Here is a 16,241-nt window from a genome sequence, read left to right on the forward strand (position 1 = left end):
CTATGGCTTGGTCTGTGTGTCAATGTCTTTTGCTGTAATGTCATCAACCTCACCTCACTACGTCGACGACCTTGTGTCATTGCGTCAGCGTCAACCTCAAATTTCAGCCATAACATTCTCCATGAAAGGTAAAAGCTCCAATCCAAAAATAATGTTCTCCCTAAATCTCCAAGTATCAAAATTAAAGTCAAAGATAACCTAAAAACCAATTATCAAAGTGCTTAAGTAGTTCTAAGATAAAAACAAAATAAAAACATGCCAAAAAAAACTAGAAAAATCGGCCTTAATGGCCCCTTTTCGAAAATCGCTGCTCCCCGCGGCTAGCCTACTCAAATAGTGTTGTAGCTGTTGTAAGTGTCGCGCGTAGTGGCTATTTTGCCGCACCCCGCGGCTACTTGTAAACGTGCTTTATTTCCTCTAGCTCTAACACCTAATTTGCTTCAATTGTGGGTTGAATTCTTCCTGTAAACTCATATATATGAAAGCTTCTATTCGACCCGAGTTGTCTCGAACCTTGAGTGTATCCATATAAAATGACCGAATTACGCTTGACTCATATTCATTCATAATAAAGCATTTAAATTTTTCAATTACAAACAAAGTTAGCAAATGAAGAAATATAAGATATATGCTTTCATATTGAACCAAATGACAATTGTTTTGGGCTATATTAACACACTTATACACTAAAAAATAGTGTACATCAGTTCCCAAGGCAAGTAGACGAGTTTAAGTTCTTTGGGATTGAAGAAATGATGATCCTTGAATAATATTGTTTTCGCGAGACCATGCACATTTTCTCTTGACGAGCGACAAGCCGTGGGACCAAGCAGATTGTTACTTGCCCATGCAATTCTGTAAAGAGAAAAACCAAACAATTTATCTCATTTGCACGACCGCGTAGGATTCAACTCACCCGTGCACCAAGGCGCATGGCCGTGCACATTTTTGCTTTCCCATGCAAGCTATTGTCCAGGCTAATTTCCGCATTTTTTCGTTATTTCCTTTTTTAGTATATTTTTGTAAACAATATTAGGTTTTCTAAAACATATTTTGAGACAACTTTTCATGATTAGAGAATAGAGTATTAGTTTTAGAGAACTTTTGAGAGCAAAAGTCCTTTTATTAAGCATTCATATCTACAATTTGGCTACGATCGATTTTATTCAAGTAAAAAATTTAGTTTTATTAAATCCTTCTCTCTACTTATTTGATGTATTTTAATTTATTTCTCAATTGCTTTGTTATTTCAATTATGAGTGAGTAGTTCTAAAATCTAGGGTTAAGTGAAATCCTATCAATAATTATTGCATGAATCCCCCCTAATCCCAATTTAATGTTATTAGTTGTCCTTGGTTGATTGAATTTTGCTTATTCTTATTATCATACTAGGGATAGCTGATTTTGAATTGATTCCTTATGTCTTGTTTTCAATAGGAATTGAATCTAGATGAATTTGTTAATTCAATCAAGAGGGTTACTAGGAATTTGTTTGTGATGTCATGTCTAATGTCTCTTTTTTGCATCATTGTATGATTGCTTGTTTAGAATAGCCATAGGTACTCGTGAGAGGTCTTTTGTATTTTTAGGGTGCATTACTCTTTTTGGACAATTGATTATGTTTATTGGCATGAGAATTACTCATGTATTATTAGTCCTAGTGGGAATACTTAATTCTACGTGTTTTTATTGATTGATTTTACCTTTTGTGTTATTGCTGCTTCTTATAGTTTAACATTAGCATTAATATTAATTATTAGTTTAACACCTCTTCTACTGTCGTTTGTTACTTATTTAGTTAATTTGAGTCAAGATATCTAGTGTTTGATAACGTTTGTCCAAGTGAATTCGACTTTGACTTGCCCTACTACATAGTTAGGATCTTATTTAGTCATTATTATGGTTAAGTGTCTGACACACCCATCAACGAGCATCAAAACTAGTATGACTTTAAAATTGACCCAAAAGAAACTAGACTAGACCTAGAATTATACATCATCGTTTCATACACACACTCGAAATAAATCAATCTCTTTTTTTTTTACGATAATTAAACCAATCTCAGCTAACCTTATGAATACATTTTCCACAACCTAATTAACCATTTAGACTTCACATATATGGGTTAAACACTATATAGAATTGAGTTCATATGAGAATGCATACTTACATGAGAAATGAAATGAATTTTACACGTTGTAACTCTTATGAATAAGTGATGTAACTCTAACGAAAAATTGATGTAATTCCAATAAAAGAATATTCGAAAAAAAAAATTCAAAAAATTTTTTTTGTTGGGTTCAAAATTTTTAGGGGGAGTATAACTCTAATGAACAAGTGTTGTAACTCTAATCCAATCGTGTGGTTAAGATTCATTCTCATTTCGAATGTAAGGAACATTCTCAAGGAACATTTCGAATGTATTTCTCCTGGTATCAGAGCCAAGGGGTTGTAGTATTTTTGTTCCTTATAAAACTTTATCTTTCTGGTTATAGTACTTTCCATTCTTAACTCTTGCTCCTGTCCTTTTTATTTCGGCTATTTTTAAGGTTTGTAGAGGCAGTAAGTCCTAAAAGTGGCGGTCAGACCATAGGGCTACACCTTCTCTATGGCAGGTAGATTATAGGGCTTGTACCAAGTGTTAACCCTGGTCTAAGTTTTTTAACCAGATTCATGAGTTCTATTTGGAGCAGAGGAACTTCATCCTCTTCTCATGGTAGTAGTAGTAAAGCCAATAAGCTGGTAAAAAATGAAACTTTTACTATAGAAAATCTTATAAAAGTATTGACAATTGGGAAATACCCAGAGTCAATAAAGACCAAATTTACAAAATGAGTAGATATAACATTTTTAAAACAGATTATATTATCAAAACCCAAGAAGTGATATACATTTAACAAAGCCTATTGATACTATAAAATTGTTTTCAGCTAAAACCTTGCAAAAACATGTTGAAAAGGGATATCGTTACATCCATATAGGATTGGTTCAAGTAGGTTTAAAACCTTACAAAAGAAGGATTGAATTCTTCAGTCCTTTGGCTCTCAGAGATGGCCGATTCAAAGACTTTAATGATTCCTTATTAGGAACAATAGAGTCAAGCTTATGCATGGGTCCAGTCTCGTTCGATTGTTATCCAAATTTCAGTGTCTCTTTAAGTGATAAAAATATCTTATCCTCCTTGCTTTTGCAAATCAAAACTCATAATTACAAAATGTTCGATGGTTCTATACCAGTAGCTTTGATTTATAAAGTCCACTACAAAGCCATGATGTCTGCTTTTAATACTAAAAACATACAACATAGCAAAAAGGAGAAACTCTCCTCCTCCAAACCGACCTTTCTAGGTCTAACATAAGAATCCCTAGACCAATACAATGGAATGACGTCAGTCTTCCTGATGATTGGTTCCTCGAGGGAGCAGCTGAACCTGAAGAGCAATCCCCAGCTCTTCCAGAACCTAACACCGATTTACAACAAGTTGTACAGTACTCTGATGGTAGTGTAAAACTTAGTTTTAACAGGAGCATTAGCTCCAGATATTCAGACCATTCCTCTGTTGAAAACCTTGGAAGGTCTTCTCATCTACCTTCTATAAACAACATGCATTACAAACGACAAATCAGTTGTCCTAGAAACAATTATCCAGAAAGGCCAAGGTATTCTACCTCAGATATACCCTCACCTTCCATCCAAAATGTTGAATATAGAACCCAAGTTCCACACCCCGTTTATGCTGAACGACAGTCTCCTCCAGACTCGCCATCGGCTTCGGTTATAACTGAGAACATTGCAAATGAGCTAAACGTCCTTGAAAAGAACTTTGAGGTCAATAAAAAATTAGTTCATGAAGACTTTTATGCCACACATAATCTCTCAAAGAGAACGTGGTTTTTTGAACATTTCCTAGATATACGTGCACAAATACAAGAAAGTTACTACAACTTTTTAGTTCAACACAAAGCTCATATTTTATTTTTTGACTGGTTTGAACTCTATAGTTTTGACCACAACATTGTTTACCCTTTTAAATCCATAGAACCTGTAAACACCAGCAAAGGACATCCGTCTGGGAGACTCCAGATGGCACTGTTCAAGCTGACCATCCTCCTTTGCGACAAATTACCTTCTCCTAGGAGAGACACAAGGTAGAGGCCTCACCTCTAAAGATACCTCAAGATGAAGATACCACAAACCTTAAAAATATTGTCCTACAAAACAACTTCACCAATATTACCCTTAACACGTTAGGAAAGCAACTTTCCAGAATTGAGAAACATAACCTTAAAACTGATACAAACTCGGTCTCAACCCCTGTAGATAAGATCCTCCGAAATCCGATTTTTAAACCATTTCAGATTTCGCAAAAGGCACAAAACGAGGTCATGACTTCAAAAACCGAATTTCTTCAAGCTATCAAAGACCAACTTAGCAGGGTGGAACCTTCTACCTCACGATGTTGAGGAAGAAACAGTCCAGAATAACACTATCAGTGTCCTAAACTTAGGTGAAGACACCGATACCGAGACTACCTCCATCCATGACAAAACACCTGAAATAGCTAAGCTCTCTTGGCAAAATTCTGGTCCTCTTGATGTTATTCCTATAAGATCTAGTGAATTCCAGGTTGGAAGTCAGCCTAACACAATTGTTCAACCAAAATATAACGCATCTTCCATTTATGAATGGAACATAGATGGCATGAGTGAACACCAGATTTTAAACCTTTTACAACAGATGACCATGGCTTCAAATGCTTATAAAACCCAATCTGGTACGTCAGATAAAACGGTTGCAGAACTGTTAATTGCAGGCTTCTCTGGCCAGTTAAAGGGATGGTGGGATTTCTATCTCACCAAACAACAGCAACTGGACATTTTAAATGCTATCCAAACAACAGAAGATGGGGTTCCCATTCTCAACCAGAATGGAGAACCAACCCAAGATTCTGTCTCGACCCTAATCTTTACCTTATCTCTACATTTCATTGGAGATTCCTCCCATCTAAGAGATAAAAACGCAGATCTTTTATCTAATCTTAGATGCAAAAAACTTAGTGATTTTCAATGGTATAAGAATACTTTTCTCACTAGGGTTATGCTTAGGGAAGATTCTAACCAACCCTTTTGGAAAGAAAAATTCCTAGCAGGACTCCCAACCATCCTAGGAGAAAAAGTCAGAAACAGAATCCGGGAAGACTTTGGGGAACATATCATCCCTTATGATAGACTAACCTACGGTGAATTAGTTAGCCTAACCTCTAAACAAGGCCTTCAAATATGTCAGGATTTGAAGCTTCAAAAACATCTTAAGAAGGAGTTAAAAGAAACTAAAAAGGAGTTAGGATCCTTCTGCCAACAGTTTGATAACTCCTTCCCCCAAGCAAAAACTTGCAAAGGAAGTTGTAGTAAACCAACCACTTACCAAAAACCCTATAGAACCCGAAGGTTTTATAAAAAGACTGAGAAAGTCTTCCATAAAAAACCCTTTGAGCAACGAAAATGGAAGACCCATAAGAAACACCAACAAACCACCCCAAAACCTGACTTTAAAAATATACTTGTTTCAAATGTGGTAAAAAGGGTCATACTGCCAGATATTGTAGAGTTTCTAACAAGATCCAAAATCTTGACCTAGATGATGAGACTCTAGGAAGAATTTCAGCTCTTCTAATAGAATCTTCTGATGAAGAGACTGAATCTTATAATTCTGCTGAGAGTCATGGACCTCAGATTGATGAAATTGAATCCTCATCTTCGGAAGAAGATGAACCTTATACCCTAAACGTTCTAACCAAAGAACAAAGCCTTATCCTAGATGTTATCCAGGATATTAGCAACCCTGATTTACAAAAACAATACCTTGAGCGCCTTCGTGAATCCCTTGAAGAAAAACCTAAAGAAAAAGATCTCAACCCCCCTCCCCCAGCACTGAACCATACAACCTCACCTCTATTTTAGAAAAGAGGAGTTCTAGAAAGAAGCCAGAAAGAACCATACAGGATCTTCAGGCCGAAGTTAAAACCATTAAAGCTGACATAAGAGATCTTAAAACAAAACAACAGCATGACTCTGCCATAATTCAACTTCTAACCTCTCATATTACTACAGACACCCCTAACGAGAGTGATCCTGACACCGACCCAGGTGAAGAAAATAGCCCAAAAGTCCCAGAGGATTTCCTCTTTGTTTTAAAAGAGATCAGTTCTAGAAAATATTATATAAAGGTTACACTTGAATTTTCTAGTGATTTCATAATTAATACCATAGCTTTATTCGATACCGGGGCAGATTTAAATTGTATTAAATCTAGTCTTGTCCCGAGAGTTTTCATCAAAAAACTTCTGAAAGACTTAGCTCGGCTAATAACACCAAGATGCAAATAGAAGGAAAAACTGAAGCCAGCATTCTTAATCAAGGTCTTTCACTAAAAAGCCAGTTTGTCCTTGTTACCAATATACACCATTCTGTAATTTTGGGAACACCTTTCATAAATATAATAACCCCTTACAATGTTAGCTATGATAGGATATCCTTCAAAACCAAAAATAAGAAACTAGAATTCCTTTTCCTAGAAAAACCAAAAACTAGGAATCTCAACATTATAAAAGCAAGTTCTATTTACAATAGTGAGATAAATTCTCTTATCAACCGAAAGCAAAGTGATGTGCACGATCTAAAAAAAAAAAAATCCATTTACAAAAGATCGAAGACCAGTTACAAAGTAGTGCTCTAAAAACCCAAATAGCTGACTTCCAAAGTCTCCTTGAACGAGAGTCTGCTCTGATCTTCCAAATGCCTTCTGGGATAGAAAGCAACACATGGTCGACTTACCTTATGAACCAGATTATGATGAGAAGAATATCCCTACCAAGGCCGGCCAACCCAGATGAATGCCGATTTAGAACGTCATTGTCATGAAGAGATTATATTTCTCGAAAGTAAAGGCTTAATTTCAAAATCCCGCTCCCCTTGGAGTTGTGCAGCTTTTACGTTAACAAAGCTTCAGAAATTGAACGTGGCACACCCAGATTAGTTATAAATTATAAACCTCTTAACGACGCCCTTAGATGGATTCGTTATCCTATACCCAATAAAAAAGACTTGATGCAGAAGTTACACCATGCTTTCATCTTTTCAAAATTTGATATGAAATCTGGATTCTGGCAGATACAGATCAAACCACAACACCGTTATAAAACCGCATTTACTGTTCCTTTTGGCCAATATGAATGGAATGTAATGCCTTTTGGCCTTAAAAATGCTCCTTCTGAATATCAACGGATAATGAACGATATCTTTAACCCCTATTCAGAATTTTGCATAGTTTACATTGATGATGTGCTAGTTTACTCAAGCACGATTGACCAGCATTTCAAAAATCTAAAGACCTTTTTCTATCTAATCAAAAAAAAATGGTCTCGTCGTTTCGCAAAAAGATTTCCTTATTTCAAACAAAGATTAGATTCCTTGGTCACTTGGTGTCTTGTGGAACTATTACCCCTATTGATAGATCTCTCCAATTCACCAGCAAATTTCCTGATAAAATCCTAGACAAAACACAGCTACAGAGATTTCTTGGTAGCTTAAATTATGTCTTAGACTTTTATCCAAATCTTTGTAGAATTGCCAAACCTCTCCATGATAGATTAAAGAAAAACCCACCACCTTGGTCTGATGTCCATACCCAGGCTGTTAAAACAATAAAAACCCGTGTTTTAGAAATTCCATGCCTTAGTTTAGCAAACCCTAACCTATCTAAAATTGTTGAAACAGATGCCAGTGACAAAGGTTACGGAGGTATCTTAAAACAAGTCGACAATGGAAAAGAATACATTATCAGGTTTACCTCAGGGCACTGGAATGATACCCAGAAAAAATACTCTACTATAAAACAAGAAATGTTGTCAATTGTTCTTTGTATTACAAATTCCAGTCTGATTTATTAAATAGAAAATTCCTCTTACGAGTTGATTGTCAAGCTGCTAAAGCTGTTTTAAAAAAGGATGTCCAAAACATTGCTGCAAAACACATTTTTGCCAGATGGCAGTCTATTTTAAGCATTTTTGAATTTGAGATTGAGCATATAAAAGGAGAAGAGAATTCTATCCCTGACTTCTTAACCCGTGAATTTCTTACAGAAATGCCAAAAAAGACAAAAGATAAGGAGAAGTCCCGACCTCCTCCTGAGAAAACCATATGCACCACACAAAAGCCAATAAAAACCTGGTACGACGCAGTTCAGAATATGGAAAGTGAAACCTCCTCCATTGATAGAACTCAGGAAGTTCAAGACTGGCTCCTTTCCATCTCTGAGCACCCTTCTTCTATCCTAAAACACCCCCAAATACTCCAAGCTTTCCAAAGCTCAAAGCAAAGCCAGGAAAACTCCAACAAAGCAGTCATAGAAGACAAAAATCACGCAGGTAAAAATATTACAGTTATTTCAAAACCAGAGGAAGGAGAATCTTCCCAAAAAACCCTTCCTCAAAAACAATTTGTTAAAACAGGCAGCTCTCAGGTTGTGTTGGCTCAACCAAAGAAAAATGAGACTTCCGAATATTTTGTAAAAACTGCTTCTCAAAACATTATAACTATTGAACATGGGTATCATGATGATGATCCTTATGTTTCAATTCAAAAGATTTTTGGGAAAAACTGGTTCTACAAACCGTGGGATCGTACTAAAACAACAGATTATTACCAGACGATCCTTGAAACCACTGGCTCGCTGAATTCAAGCACTTTTTCTATAAGAATGAACATACTGAGCCATCTTATTCAACCATCAAAATCCTAAAGGTTCTCAGTCCTCACGACTGGAATCAAGACCTTTCAAAACACAAAGCCTTCCCTATTAGCTTCAACAACACTTTCCCACATTGTAAAACCTTTAATTATTGGGATTACCAACAGGCTTGGTTCTCCACCTTCCTAATACAAAACAATAGATTATCCCATTCTTGGTTAATCTACTTTAACACTAAAACCATACAGCCAGAAAAATTGCCATCTTGGTTTACACATTGGTGGAAATTCTATGGCTCTTCTATAGAAATCCTTCACCCTGAAGTCACAAAGAGCTATAATACTTTTAGAACCCAATATAAACCTTCAAATATTGAAAGGCGTTTTCCTGCCTTATGTTTATTTTCGATGAAGTTCTACCTCCCTTGGGTTTGTCAATGGTTCCTCGAAATCAACCAAGATCAAGCGAGAGACTGGGAAATGGGTTGAGTAAACTCCCTTGGGGCCAGAAAAATAACAGACAAGGCTTTTCGGGGTTTTACACTTTTATACTAAGGCGTGAAAAGACTCAAGACGGCCGCCATTTTCAACCTCTCTTTATCACTAATACACCCTGTTTTTGTCTCCTTCTTCTTAGACTTAGAAGGACTAGTAGTAGTTTTCTTCTTAGATCCATCCATCACAATCTCATTAACATTAGTTGATTTGCATTTTTCGAGGCTTTCTATTATGAGTCTGTTATGAGTTCAAGAATGGTTTAAGGACCCCCTCCCCGGGGTATTAAAGCGCCTTATCAGACAGCGATGGGCCACCCCCATAACTTAAAAGAAAAGAAAAAGATCGAAGTCGAGAAGGTTCCAACTTCTAAGCCAATCGATCGATGCAACAAAAAGTCTGTTTTTCTTTGAGGGAATTTCACATAACAGAAAGGACCCGAGGGGTTGATTGGGGGGCATGGTCCTACAAAGAAAATTTAAAACTAGATGGTGGTCAAACTTTAATGCTCCGCAGTCTATTCTCGAACCAGCCATTAGAGAATGGCTAAAGAAAAATAGTAACACAGGTATCATGACATCAGGGTCAGAACAATCTCAGTTCCTAGCCCGTAAATCACAAGCAAATTCCTTGCTTGCCTCAGCTAAAAGCCCCGAAGATTACGCACGGATCCTTCGACAGCTAGCTAATAGCATGTCTGAATCCTCCATAACCTCGGACAATGAAACAATAGCAGACTCCTCCATCCACCTGAGTGACGATGAAGAAGATGCTGGTTTCCAGACTTTTACACAGTATCTTCAAAGCAACAGACAAGTTTCTCAGCAGTATAAAGCTACAAAACTATTCATCAACAGTATAAAGCTTCTACAAGACAAAATTGTGAACAATTTAAAGCAGAAGACAAATTGTTCATACACAGTAAAACAACGTGACATTACTAGTTCTCCCCTGCCTATATATTGAGGACTCTTCTTCAGATTAAGGGCAGAGCAAAATACACGAGAACAAAAGCTCCTCAGAAAATCTCTCTCTCTCTCTCTCTCTCTCTTCTTCCACAAATAAATCTGTAACTCTCTTTAGTATTTTCAGTTTCAGATCAAGACGATTTGTAAGTCTTTCATTTTAAGCAATGGCTGGTTAAACCGCCTTAGTTTTAATTGTTTAATGTTTTATTTTAAGATTTTATTTTATCTCTGTATTATCTGTTAAAACCCCAGATCCTTGGTATTTCTCCTGGTATCATATATATATATATATATTAAGGGATATTACATATGTTGGTTTACTTGTATTATGGAAATGGTATTCAAAAATTGAGATCAAATTTAGTTTACAAGATTGTTTGTTGTAACTCTCCCTACACCTTACAAAAAGAATTATGGGCAAAATACCATGAACTACTCATTGTCTCATTCTTATTTTCTCGCTGTGCTTTTTTCTATATGTTTTGGTTGGTGTTAGTTGTAAGTTTGTGATACACTGATACGACCCATTAAAGTTTTGTTGGCAAGAAGCTACCAATTGCACCTTAAATTCTGGAAACAGGAATAAGTAGAGGACAACTCGTAGTTAATAAAACTTCCAAAAGCCACGCCATCAACTCATGGCTTCATTTTATACTTTCTCACTTATAAACTAACCTCAACTTTTGTCCTTTACACAGAAACATGGAAAAGTTGGGGGGAGGTGGGGGAAGACAAGAATAAGAATAAAGAAAAAAAAAAACAAAAAGAGGCCCACTAAATGAGACAGGGAAATTTAGTAGCTAACAAATAAACTGAGCAAATTTTTGCTAAAAAGCTTGATTAATATTTTCGTAGAAAATAGTTGAATTTATTATTTTCTCTTAATCCAACCTTGGATTAGACGATGAGTAAAGCAATGAGGATCCAGAAAAGCTTGTGTTATTGCTGTCTGGATAAAAGCTTTCCACATTAGTTGATCTTGATGAAGTTGCAACTCCATTTCTATGTTTTTTATTTCCTTGATCATTTGTTGTTGTAGGTGAGCCCTTAAGCAACATATCAACCTTAGCATATTCTTCCTTTTCATCCTTGATTTCTTTAAGCATTGCTGCGACGTCTTTCATTGTTGGCCTCTCCTCCGGTGAAGCGTTTACGCATAGCAATGCAATGCCTAACGCTTGCCTCATTTCCTCAATCTCGGTTTCAGGTCTAGACAATAAGCTCGGATCGAGGACTTCGATCCCTCCCTTCTTTTGCCGTGCCCAATCGACAACATGTAACCCTCCGGGAATCGTGGGGTCCACGGGTTGCTTGCCTGTTAGTACTTCTAACACTACTACGCCATAGCTATACACATCGCTCTTCTCCGTGATCTTCATCATGTAACCATATTCTGCAGCAAGATATCATTATTTAGAACTTTTATAAACTTAGAATGGAATAATAAATTGCAAAATACGAAAGTCATAATGATGAATGATACTGACCAGGAGCTATGTATCCGTAAGAGCCAGCAACAGTGTTGGAGGAGCGATTATAATCACCATCATCAACAAGCTTGGCTAAGCCAAAATCTGCGATATATGGCTCGAACTCTAGTCCGATTAGGATATTGTTTGCCTTGATGTCCCGATGAACAATCGGTGGAATACAATCATGATGCAAATAGGCAAGGCCTTGAGCAGCACCAAGCAGAATTCGGTACCTAAGACCCCACTCTAAGGCATTCATTGAACTCTCATGCAAGAGGCTTCCCAAGCTCCCATTTTGCATGTAATCATACATAAGCAATCTTGTGTTTCTGTTCCAACAACAACCAAGAAATCTAACAATGTTTTTGTGGCGAATTGATCCGAGGGTCTTAAGCTCAGCAGAGAATGAGTCTCGAACTCCACTCTTTTCATCTTCAGTACTGTTGGATGCAGAGCGTGCGGTTGGCCATAGCTTTTTAACAGCAATGACTTCACCATTTTCCATATCAGCTCGATAAACCATTCTGAACACCCTTTACCAATGATATTTGAATCCACGAGACATTTGAGCACTTGATCAACCGAAAAATTAAGTTTCTGGAAAGGGGTGAAATGCCAAGGCCATGAATCACCCAACTCTGAATCCTGCTCATCCTTTACAGTTCTTCGTGCTCGAAACATAGCAAAAATCCCAATTATTACCATTGCAACTGTCATAACAATAAGCAAAGCAATGGCTATTTTAAGAATCCTAGCTTTCTTTACTTCATTATTGGAATCTGAATGTTCGGAGGCAGCACCATTGCTCGTGAAACACGAGTCTTTCCCGATCGAACACAACCCTTCATTACCCTGCATCGATGCTAAAGGAAGCTGCCGGAAGAGCTTATTATCAGGGAGTAATCCAGTGAAGTTATTATAGGATATGTTGAGAGAGACAAGGTTATCGAGGCCAATAAGTGGGTTTAAGAACCCGTTGAGCTTGTTATGTGAAAGGTCTAAAACTGAGAGCTTGTTTAGTGCTGATAACTGAGATGGGATCGGACCAGAAAGCAAATTTCCACTCAGATTGAGTGCAATTTCGAGAGACTCGATCTTGCACAAATCGCTTGGAATCTCTCCATAAAGCTTATTGCTGCCAAGATCAAGCAACTGGAGACTTGAACATAGGCCTAAACTTGATGGTATTGATCCACTTATCATGTTGTTGCTCAAGATCAGCTTATTTAATGATACAAGACGACCAAAACCATCCGGAATTTCATCCACAAATCTATTAGATGAAGCATCCATTACTTGCAGAGAAGAGAGGGATGACAATGTATAAGGCAAGGGACCCCCTAGGTTGTTCCTGCTGAGGTCCAGCATCTGCAACTCACTACAAGTCTCAATCTCATCAGGAACTACACCAGAGAGGTGGTTACTTGACAAATCAAGGAAGTTTAACTTCCGAAGACCCCCAATTTCTCGAGGAATTTCACCCGATATCCGATTATGTCCAAGCCGAAGCCTAATCAAAGAGGTACAATTACCAATTTCGGGAGGGAGAATACCGGAGATCTTATTGGAAATCAATAGAAGTTTCGTAAGGTTTTTTATTTGAAACAACCCTGGGGGAATACTACCAGTGAGAGAATTATGAGACAAATCAAGTGATTGTAGGTTACTACAACTAGCTAAACTAGCAGGAACGCTCCCTTCGAGTTGATTAGCCCAAGCAAAGAACACAGTAAGCTTTGAAAGAGACCCGATTTGTGGGGGGATTAGACCAGAAATCTGATTAGTATCCAACTGTAACTGGAATAACTTACTACAATTTGACAAAACATCAGGAATTGAACCAGTCACATTGTTATTACTAATCATAAACTCCTCAAGTTCAGATAAACCCCCAATTGACAAAGGAATAGTCCCAGAAATCTGATTCAATGAAAAATCAACACTTTTCAAGCTACTACAATTCCCAATCTCATCTGGGATAGAACCCACAAGTGAATTCTGCCAAAGCAGCAATTTTTCAAGTTTTTTCAACTTTCCAAGCTCAGGTGGGATTGACCCAGATAAACTATTATCATACAAATAAATATTTATAAGCTCAGAACAATTTCCCAACTCAGGAGGAATTTCACCAGAAATTGAAGTTGTATAAATTGAAAGTGTTTCAAGTTTTGAAAGCTTACCCAAATTAGAAGGTAATGATCCTGAGACTCCAGTATCAGCAACACCCAATACAGTAAGATTACTCAAATCACCAAATTCATCTGGGATTTTTCCCACAATGTCTTTATTACCTCCAACTCTAATCACTTCAAGGCTACTAATTTTACCCAACTCAGGAGGTAAATTACCACTGAGCTGATTATCAAAAAGTAACAAGTTTCTTAAACTTAAACACCCACTAATCTCAGCTGGGATTCTCCCAGTGAGCTGATTAGAGTTCAGTGACAGATCTTGAAGATTTTTTAGTTTCGATATCGAAACCGGGATTGACCCAGATAAGGAATTTGAGCTAAGATCAATGGAAATAAGAGACAGAATGTCCCCAACTTCAATAGGGATAGACCCAGTTAAGTTACACCCAGAAATAGTAAGTTTCTGAAGAGAAGAAAAAGCAGACAAATTTGCAGGAAAAGGAAGTTGAAGAGAAATAGACTGAATGTTAATTTCAATAACAGAGTTATTATCAAGTGATGAACAAGTAATGAAGCTCCATTTACATGGTGTGGGGTCCACTAAGTTCCAATCAGAGAACTCAGGTGGCAGTGGTTGTGCATGGTGGTTGTTGTGGGCCCAAGAGTAGAGGATAGTAGCCTCCTCATTGGTTGCTGCAGCAAGAGAAGAGAAAAAAATGTGGTGGACGAAAAAATGAAGCAGCAGCAGAAAATAAACAGATGATGAAAAATGGTATTTTTGCCTCGAATTAAACATCATTTTTAGTCTACTAGAAATAACATCTGCCTCAAATTCCAAACTTTTTCTTCATTGGGTTTTGCTAAACAAAAATAAACTTTCTTTTTACCTCCTTCTTCTTCTACCTCTGTTTCTGTGTTTTTGTTTGTGTTTTGCTTGGTTTGAACTCAAACCTCAAAAAAACCCCAAGTAGGAGTCTTTGTTTGTCAATGCACATAAAAGAGAGTGAAGGAGGAAAAATTAGTTTAAAAAAAAAAAGAGAACCAAACAAGGCATTAAAACAAGAAAAAGATAAATGAGTGAGTGAGGTAGTGAAGGAAGGAATACCTAGAAATTAGCGAGAACAACTCCTACCCACGTTGAATGCCTCTGTTTCTGTGACTATGTATGTGTATGTGTATATAATATAGTCCTATATGACGAACGAACAAGAGGAAATGAAAGCAGGGGAGGTGGGAGCTAGAGAGAAGAAGACAACACCATTTTTTAAATTTCTTTTCTTTTCTAACCTTTATACTGCATATAAATTAGTATCTTTATTGCTTGAATTTTTTTATTTTTTTTTGTAGAGTTGATTTAATTATTGATCATTGGGCTTCCCTCATACTCAAATTTCCTCATCTCCTCAAAACTCGGTACTTTGTTGAAACTTTGAGTGTACATCTTTTTTTAATTGATAAATTGGAAATATGACATGCACAAATCACAATTATTACAGGAGGCAAACGAGTTATTTGAATCTCGTATCCGTAATGGTGTCAAAACAGGTCTAGAACATGTTATGACTATATCACGATCAGGGTCATAGTTGCGGGTGTGTAGAGAGCCTCTCTGCATAGGGCCTCCAGTTCAAAAATTTTGGTTTTATTTGAAAGGATCCAATTTGAAAAATATCATAATTTGTATAAACGACAAATGCTCCACATCTTCATCTCTGGACTCCCTAATTTACACTATCCCCTATCATCTTCCTCAGTGATCTCTTTCACAAAAAATTCAACCTTTCATATCTTTAACTTTAGTATTGTCATCAATACTTTTTCATAATTATTAATAAAAAATCAATCCATATCACTTAGTTTGTTAACTTAATAGGAGACATTGAATATATATATATATATATACACAATTTTTTCAATAACATAGTTTGTTATAACATATAACGAGGTTTGTTAAATTAGTATATCGTTTTGCATATTAACAATATCTTAATCGACTAAATCTTACTCCCTCCGTTTCATTTTAATGGTTACACTTTGATATTTTACACTATTCACAAATTTCACTTTGAACTTCATTTGTGATTTATACACGTATGAAAATATAGTCATGTGAGATCTTGTTAGATTCATCATAACGTGTATTTTATTAATATGTATTTTTTATAATTTTTACAAATAAAAAACTAAAGATATATGTCCTCAAAGTTTTGCATTGGCATGCGTGAAAAGTGTAAGTGTGTAGATTAAGATGAAACGGATGGAGTATTGTTTAGCTTATTAGCAAGATCTTGATACAAAGCAAAATCACGTATAGTATAAACTTTGTTATAACTTAAGTTCACTTATTAAGGGAATTTAAGCAAAAGTATACATATACTATAATACATCAATAATATAAGTATATTGTTATACTATAATTCACGTAAA

At 36.4% G+C, this 16,241-nt stretch overlaps 1 protein-coding gene across 1 annotated transcript; it reads right to left on the reverse strand.

Annotated features, from left to right (window-relative positions):
* Nucleotides 1–10,814: 10,814 nt before the first annotated feature.
* On the reverse strand, nucleotides 10,815–15,259 carry LOC104888742 (LRR receptor-like serine/threonine-protein kinase RGI1). Its single transcript, XM_048641538.2, is given in 3 exon segments — nucleotides 10,815–11,603; nucleotides 11,698–12,207; nucleotides 12,210–15,259. Coding segments are annotated over 3 exon segments (3,426 nt in total). The 5' UTR covers nucleotides 14,614–15,259; the 3' UTR covers nucleotides 10,815–11,091.
* Nucleotides 15,260–16,241: the final 982 nt, after the last annotated feature.

Source organism: Beta vulgaris, chromosome 3 (genome assembly GCF_026745355.1).
Source record: "Beta vulgaris subsp. vulgaris cultivar EL10 chromosome 3, EL10.2, whole genome shotgun sequence".
NCBI classification, from domain to species: Eukaryota; Viridiplantae; Streptophyta; class Magnoliopsida; order Caryophyllales; family Amaranthaceae; genus Beta; species Beta vulgaris.